Source organism: Myzus persicae, unplaced genomic scaffold (assembly GCF_001856785.1).
Source record: "Myzus persicae strain clone G006 unplaced genomic scaffold, MPER_G0061.0, whole genome shotgun sequence".
NCBI lineage: Eukaryota > Metazoa > Arthropoda > Insecta > Hemiptera > Aphididae > Myzus > Myzus persicae.
This window is the reverse complement of record NW_019104450.1, coordinates 6486-15471: the sequence shown is the minus strand read 5'-3', so window position 1 is coordinate 15471 and position 8986 is coordinate 6486. Positions and strand designations below refer to the sequence as shown.

At 28.0% G+C, this 8986-nt stretch overlaps 1 protein-coding gene across 1 annotated transcript; it reads left to right on the top strand.

Annotated features, from left to right (window-relative positions):
• Positions 1-513: 513 nt before the first annotated feature.
• On the top strand, positions 514-8374 carry LOC111042259. Its single transcript, XM_022326803.1, has 10 exons — positions 514-1050; positions 1113-1226; positions 4332-4427; positions 4504-4677; positions 4758-5028; positions 5447-5629; positions 6041-6308; positions 6584-6647; positions 7899-8006; positions 8067-8374. Exons 1-10 carry the CDS (start codon positions 1027-1029, stop codon positions 8280-8282), a joined length of 1518 nt encoding a protein of 505 aa, XP_022182495.1. The 5' UTR covers positions 514-1026; the 3' UTR covers positions 8283-8374.
• The last annotated feature ends 612 nt before the right edge of the window (positions 8375-8986 follow it).

Below are 8986 nucleotides of genomic sequence, written 5' to 3'. Positions count from 1 at the left end.
GATTGTCTAGCCAACAATATGCAATGATACACTTCTACACCGGCTATCGTATAATGTTAACCTATTGAATCACGTATAAAGATATTTTAATATGTGCAGTAGATATTAATAAAAAAAAGTTTTGTCAACCCTACAATAAACTATCCCTATCCTTAAAATAAATGAAGCTATTATATTATAAATAATCTTCAATTACTTTTCGTATTACTTGTAATAAACAAAACATCACTAAAAAAAGAAGAAACATTGCAATGTAAAAGTGAAAACTGAAAAGAGTAAAAGACGAAGTTGTCACAATATTGAAAATGACCAATCATTTATCATATTTCATAATAAATGATAATGGAAGTGTCGATAAATCAATATTCCCATAATTTTCGACGTAACGTACCGTAACGTAACTTGCCTTAAACGTTCATGAGACTGGCGTGATAGCGCCACGGTCGGTAGTTGATACCAGTAATATGGTCGTACCAGTATGGCAGTATATATATATGGGTACTCTTCGATTTGCTCGTTACCACGGTTAAAGCATAACACGGATAGCTCCGTGCTCTTTTGTAAAGTCATGACACGTCGACACGACAATAAGATAACCTCAGTTTGTGTGGTAGTGTTATTGGCTTCCTGACTATTTAACCGTGTTGTGACTCTATGGTGTTCATTTTAAAGCGCGGTAAAGTGTAAAGTAAACAATAAAAATTGAAACAGTGAACAAGTGAAAAGTTGTTTTATTTTTCAATAGCACAACCGCGGGCCGCGAATAACAAGTAGGAATAGGCTGTTTAGTGTCTACTGTCGTATGTCAGTGTGTCGCAGTGAAGCGCCTATCACTGATTAATAATTGTCGTTGGTCGTTATAGTTGTTACGAGTTTGATGTTTAATGTAGTTCAGTTTTTTTTATTGAAATAACCAAACTTCGACAACGGCATATTTATACGTAAAATACCTACCCTATCTAGCCTTAAAAATACCGGAAGATATTTATTGTTTGTATTCAACCAAGTGTTGAACGTTTGTACAAAATGGATACGAACAACAAAGCATCGGTAAGTTTATGCGATTAATAAATTAATACCTACATTTTTATATTATATTATAACATGTTTAGACGTCACATATCAAATCCGATTCGTCAGACGAGGATGATGAACGCCATGAAAACTATTCAACTGAAGAGTTATCTCTTAAGCTAAAGACATTCCGTAATTTATGTCTAGAAAACGTAAGTTTTACATTTATAAATTTATTATAAAATTATTATGTTTCCCATCTCACTGGCAAAATCTAAATTAGTTATCATTTTAATATGTACTTAAGTAAAAATGTTCCGTACTTAACCTGATTGCTTATATCTTACACTATCCCATAACTCATAAATATTAGTAGGTGCATTCATATTTGATGTGTTATAAGATTAAGTTATAATCTAATGTATTAACTTATAGGTAATGCTACCCCTGGCTGCAATTAGTTACTGAAAATGTAAGACTCCAGTTTTTAACCAACTTCTCTATCTTTAAAGCTGGAATGTAAAACAAAACTCAATTTAGTAAATGAGGGGTATCAATTTTGTTATTGTTTAATTTATAAATACAAGATATATCTACTAGTTCACGTCTAGTAGCTAAGGGAGGTTAATGAGGAGTCTCACTGGAGTAAAGTCATGCTGATCAATAGTTATATTGAATTTGAAAGCTATAAACTTTAAAAAACGGTTTTGAACTCTTTCAATACAATTTATATTAGATTTATTATAGGGACTCCAAATGGTTGATCCATATTTTAGGATTGATCTAATTAACACGTAGTTAAGTAATTTATAAGAATCCAAATTTTTAAATTTGGATGAATGGCGTTTTACAAAGCCTAATACTCGTAATGATTTTTTTACCACACATTTGATAATTCCTGGGAATTAAGATTGTGGGTTAGGATTATACCCAGGTCTTTTGTGGATGACACTGAATTAAGTTTGTTATTATTTATGTAATAAGTAAATTGTATATGCTCACGGGACCTATAGAAACACATTAAATGGCTCATATGAGTGGTTATGCTCATCCCCTAAACCTTTAAGGTTACGCCATAACATAGTACCTGGTGAGTGTTCTTTTACCAAAAAATATTTCATATTTTGAAAATTATTAACATTTTTAAAAAGATTTTTTATGTAAATTAATTTGTAACAAAACCATATCTTGAAAAAAAAAATTTGTATCATACATTATTTAATTTTTTCTCAATGATGACTAAGGCTTGGATGTTTAAGCACAACTGTGAAATGTATGCATTTATGCACTAAAAAATTACGAAATATGCATTTTTAGTCAATAAAAACGCCGAAATATGCACAAAAAAGTATTACAATTCATAAAACAAAAATATTATATTTTTATTACCCAGTAGTTATTTTTATAAATTATTTTTTTTTTACTAAAATTTAAAATATATTTTTCAAATGTACATAGTGTTTTATTTACTTTAATTTATATTTATATTTATTATTTATTACATTATTAGCGGTACACTGTGCTACTATTGTTCTTATAATTTGCTCAAACTTTATAACTGCATCTGTTATCGGTAAGTAAGTTTTTGTAGCTTGAAAAACTTTGTTCTACATCAACTGATGTTATTGGAGCATATTTGAAAAATGCAAGATCCCCAACCTTCAAATCTTCTATTCCTTCCATAGTATCAACTTCACTAGAATGTATTTTTGAAATTTGTACCAAAGTTTTAAATCCTTTATTTTTTTCAATTACGTTCTGAAATTTGTCGTTAGTTTCTTTTCCTATACTTTTCCATTAGCCATTTTGAAGGTTTCTCTTGTATTATTGACAACTTCAATTGATTCGAACAAAGGCAGTCCTGATGATTTTAATTTAGTTATGTTGACTGGTAAAATTTTGTAGTTCGTTAATTTAAATTGTTTTTTAAAAAAACGTAATAAAATAAGCAATTTTGTTTTTAAAATCCCAAAATATGCAACTAAAATACAAAATCATTAAATATTCAAAATAAAAATAGTATTATTTGATTCAGTAGAACATGAATAAAATTTGTATCCAGGTTAGCATTAAATTGGACAAATAGAAAAAAAATATGCAATTTCATAAACATCCGAGCCCTAATGATGACATATTTTTAATTTCTTATCCTAAAACAGAATATTTTTAGGAGAATTTTGATAAATAAAAATAAAATTTGGGGTGGGTAGATTATGACATGAATTATTATAACTTCATAAGTATTTGTTATAAAAATATTATATTCTATATACATTTTGAAAATTTATGGAAAATATTTAGGTAGCAGGTGGTCACGTCTTAAGGTACTTTTATAGAAATTGTTAATATTTGTGACACAGCTAGAAACTTAGTGAATAAGACACTTTCTGGGTAATTTAAAACCTTACACCAACAAATTGAGTTTAAATTCCAGTATCACTTTATACAAATATCACCTATGATTTAGTACTCTATAAATATCACAGTTAGCTGTACTCAGGGCCGTATTTAGAAATTATGCTGTGCCTCTTTTTTGATGAGGTTAAATAAACATATTTATTATTATTATGTTGTGTTTGACAACAACGCTTGCTGCAAGCTGCATTCTGCCTAATGTCGTTATTAGTTATCCAAGGAATTGTTTGTAAATAGATGTAACTAAAATAAACTTTGGAAAAATTTCCATCAAATCACAATATATAAGAAAAACATTTTACATCATTTTAAAGTTACAAGTAGATATAACTATGTTGGCTTGATACCTAAAAAAAATTTCATATAAATTTACCGTTCCACAGGTTCTACCAGCAGGGGAAATTTGCTATACTGCTTGTTGAATTAAAAGGAGCTTTTAACAATGTATAACATGATATCTGTATTCAGCAGAACCCATTTTTTGTTATAATATTTTGTAATAGGTGCCTAACTTAAAATAAATTTTGGTAAATTTACTTATTCACAAATTTCATGGTAAGAATATGATTTGCGTTTTGTCAATAATATTTTTTGTTTTAAATGTTATTTTACATAGTTCCAACTTAGCCTAGCCTAACCTACTCATAACTTGATTTATCTTTAAAATTAAAAAAAATATGTGGGAACACAGATAATATTCTTATCGTTGATTTTAATAGTAAGTGAATTGACTGTAATATCAAACCTAACCATGCAAAATTGTTTCTGCTGATTTCCTAATTGTATATTTGTAAGATGGTGACAACACATGTCGGCCATCACATCCACCTTTTATAGCTTTTAAAAAATCTATAAATGGCACATTATTGATTAAATATTAACTTTTTTAAATTAATTTTTAGAAAATAAATGTGAACAGCGCATTTGAAATTGATATGATTGGATATTTTCATTCTTGGTTGAAGAAAAAAAAAAGCTCAATATTTGACGACACCACAGTAAAAAGTTTACCATTTATGTTAATTTATACCTTAAATATATTCATCTAACGCTTTTTTTATTTGCATGTGTTAGTTCCAAGAGATTAGTGACTATCTTGAAGCTTCGGAAATAATCTATGCTTATCGTGTTGACAATTTGGCAGAAACAACTAGTAAACTAGTTGAACAATTTAAATTCAATAATCCCAGTTATAGTACAACAAGAATAAAGGATGATGATAACGCAACTGCTGTTCAGAAATCAAAGGTGAGTATCAAAGTTCAATAATTATTATTTAAAATTTTAAAATAATATACATTATTATAAATAATTTATGTGTATTATAGAGACAAAATATGATGTTGACTACAAATGAAAAATTAAGACGTACACCAAGGGAAAATGAAAAGTATTCCTTCGATTCAGAAATAAATCATATGACTTCTAGCTTTAGTTGTAGAGAATTATTATCCGTGGGTAGTCCTTTCCGTTTTATGAGATCATTGTACTCCAATGAAACCTTACCAGAAGAAATGAAAAGAGTTCGTGAAAATTCTACCAAAAAAGTAGAAGATTATGAAACAATAGAAGTTGATAAAAGTTTTTTAGAGCTGTCTGGTATGTGTTGTATGTTAAAAACTGTTTTGCTAGTTATAGAACCACTCAAGCTGTAGTCCAAGCTAAGCAACCAAATGTTTACACTATAAACAAGAGAACACTTACTGTGTGACATCGTTTTTATTTTTTTGAAATCACAAATACAAGAAGAGTTCTTATTGTTTAAAATCTCATTATATCAAACTTGAACAACTTTTTTTGTATTTGTGATACAAAAACTAACCTAACCTATGAAAAAATAAAAACAATGTTGCACAGTTAATGTTCTCCTCGTAATACTAAGAAACTTTGGTTGCTAAGCTTGTACTATAGGTTAAGTGGTTCTATTTTGCGCTGAACAGCTTTTACTGTGTTGAGTTCATAAGATGAAGACAACACATACGAGTGTGACGTCGTATTAATATAATTATTTTTGTAGATGCACTTTCGAAAAGAGCTATCTGCCCTGAATTTAAGGGTTTTATAGCTGCACGTGACAAAGGTGACAATTCAAACAATGATCAATTGAACGGCAATAAGTATCACTTTGATCCTAATGTTCATCAATTTATTTATAATTCTGAAGCCTCTATATGTGATGAACCAAATAATAGTAAACTTGGTACGTTTATTCATACACACACACATATATATATGTATGTATATACATAGAATAATCACTTGAAGGCTCATGGATACTTTCAACATCTTTTATAAGCAAATTAAACTTGCAATTTGTAATATTAATTTTTATTAGATATCCAAACGCTTTAAAAAAAAAAATGATATATTATGTTCAAAATAATTGTATATTAATATAATATAATGTTTAAGATTCAGATGATAAAGATACATCTGTACTTGATGGACTTTTGAAATGTTATCACATTGTTGATAGAGAGTATAGCTATTTTAATCCCAGGCTTCTTGCTAATTGGAAAGGACCAAAAGCCTGGAAAGCTTTGTTGAATTTCCTTAAATTACTCACAATGTTTATTGTAAAATTGTTATTTATATGCATTCTAATTTATAGATGAACGAAAAGACATTATTTCAAATTTTAACGTAAATGATAATATTGATGAAAATTCACAGCAAAATATTAAACAAACTTATAAAAAACACAATCAAGTTAAGGATGAAAGTGTTAAAATAGATTGGTTAGATATGAGCCAAATAGATAAACTATTGAAAAAAAATGATGAAGATGGAAAATACATATCACCTTTTACACTACAAAAATGGGATCCACTTGTAAATATATCTGATATGCGTGCAATTGTTGCCGATGTTCCATATAAGTAAGTTAATGATTATAATAACCATTATTTTCTTCTAACTACATAGTTTATAGTGTAAAATTATATAGTTGAATGAACGCTATAAAGGACTAACCACACACTAAAGTGTTTATGAGTTTACGTGTTCTTTTTGTGTTTGTCTAATTTTATTAGTATTAAATTAGACAAATATTTGCTTCACACCAACTGATTAAAATATTATATTTGTATGCAATACTTCAAAAAGTAATTTTTGTCAGCATATACATGATTAATATTTATTGTTTAAATTACAGGTTTAATTTTTTGAAATATACTGAAATTAAGCCAGATTGGTGGAAAGGTCATAAAAATCTCGAGGTATGAAAAAAAATTTGATTAGTTAAGTTAAATTAATTTCAACATTATTTATTACAAATGTACGGGTTTCCATTTTAACTTTAAAGTAACAGTGGAACAATTAGTATAATAGTAGGACATTACATGACTTAAATATTATATGTAATACAATAACAGAAGTAAAATATTAAAACAGTATTTTAAACAGTTTATTAAAATAAATTATCATTTATCATTTATCAACTATAGAAAATATATCCTCTAAATTGTATTTGTTATACATATACAGACCATAACTACTATACATTTCTTAAGACATTTTTTTAAAAAATATGTATTTGTATCATATTTTAGAATAGCAATGTTTGTAGCCAAACCACTGTAGACACATTAGAAGCCATGGAAATTGATTATAAAGTTTCGAAAAAGTTAGAAAATATTGATGGCAAATTGGCAAAATTGGATGTAACTAGAAAAGTGATTGATGTAACATTTAAACATTTATGTTTCATCAAAATAAAAATCTAGAGATAATATGTTATAAAATGTTAGTTATAATAATACTATGCATCTTAAATTAATATATTCTCTAAATGATTCATGAAATACAGAATTCATGAGTACATTTGTTTAAAAATTTAAGTTTTAGACATAAAATAATATTTTAAGTACATTATGGCATATTTGGAAACATGTAGACTTTCATTATTCTATTAATTCTGCTCCTATAGTTTCAGTATCTGCTTTAAAAGATTTTTTTTCTGCATTTGGCACAGGAGTAGTTTGTGCATTTGGTCTGGAAGTAGGTTTAAATGCCTAGTTCGGACGCCTATTCGGCAGAATTTCTTCTAATTGGGCACCTGTAGGTTTCCGCCATGCCCGGTTGAAGGATGGTGGCTTCGCCTGTCTTAAGCGCGATGCCACCCGTGGCTAGGATTTGAACCGGCAAAGGTGCGCGTTAGAACCGACGTCTTAGTTCTCTCAGCCACTCTGTCCCCACTAATATGTTAATAAAAGCGGATGTGTCTTACATAAGGTATAAAAAAAAAAATAATTAAGAGTTGGGTGACCTAGTGAGTCACTTTTTTTAGGATGTGTACTTAAAAGTTTTATAGTTAGTGGGCTGGTCTTTATCATGCTCTACTCCAACGAACATCGAAATGACGCCCCCTGGTTTGTTAAGAGAATATTATGCGTGTTGTTTATGGTGTAAACATCATAAAAAAAGTAAAATTTCAACCTCTAATATCAAATTATTTATTTATATTCTAGTTGAACCCTGAAGATGAAAATGTTATAGCTGACATTGACACTGAATCAAAAATGGATGTAAGAGAATTGAAAAAAGAAATATCAGATATTATTGATGAACAGTGTGTAGTATGTATCTATATAATGAAGTCTTGCATTTTATTTACTATCCTAATTATTTTTGTGTAGGAAACTAATACCAATGGTGAATGGAGTTCAAAGTTATCGTTTTTTAACTTGTTAACAATGTTGCGTGTTAATGAAAGAGATGAGCTTTCAATACCCATTGTATTTGTTGGCCTTCTTCATTTAGCAAACGAACGAGGTCTAAAGTTGTTTCAAGAACATTGTATCATAAATGATATGGAAGAAACATTTATTGCCAAACTATTAAGCAAAGAGTAAATTTAATTTGTGGTTAGAACCATTTCATTTTATATTATATTTGTTCCATAAGAGTTAACATTAAATCAATAATTAAGAAATATTTATACATTAGTAAACTATTACTAAATTAAAAATATTACGTAAATACAACCATGTATGTTAGTATTATTCAACATTTTCATGATTTTTATTAAAAATATAATATTATTGAGATGTAAAAATTATTTATAAAAATTATTAACTTTTGTTCTACTATGGGATTTAGTATAAATATATTTCTAAACTCATTAATATGTATGATCTGTGGATTTCAAAAATATTTATTTAGTTAAACTTATCAAAGTCAAACCTTGATTGAGTTCTCGCTGTACGCTGTTGTTTTTATACTTCAATTTTAAAGAGAGTTTATGAGCATTTAAAATTTATAAACTATGTGGTGCTATTTTAAAAATAGTCATAACTAGGGCTCGGATTTCAATGCATTTGCATCTTTTTTTTGGGGATATTTTACACGATGCTTTCCAAGCTATAAATATGTTTCAAGTACTTCGCAATCTAATCACAATAATTTTTTGGGGCATTTTTTGATTTTTTTTTTTTGCATTTTATGCGGATTTCATCATTTTTAGGACATTTTTGACCTATTTGTCGTACTATGACTAAAAAAATTGACCTCATTGAAATATAACTACTACATAGTAGTATTGTAATAAAAATTATTT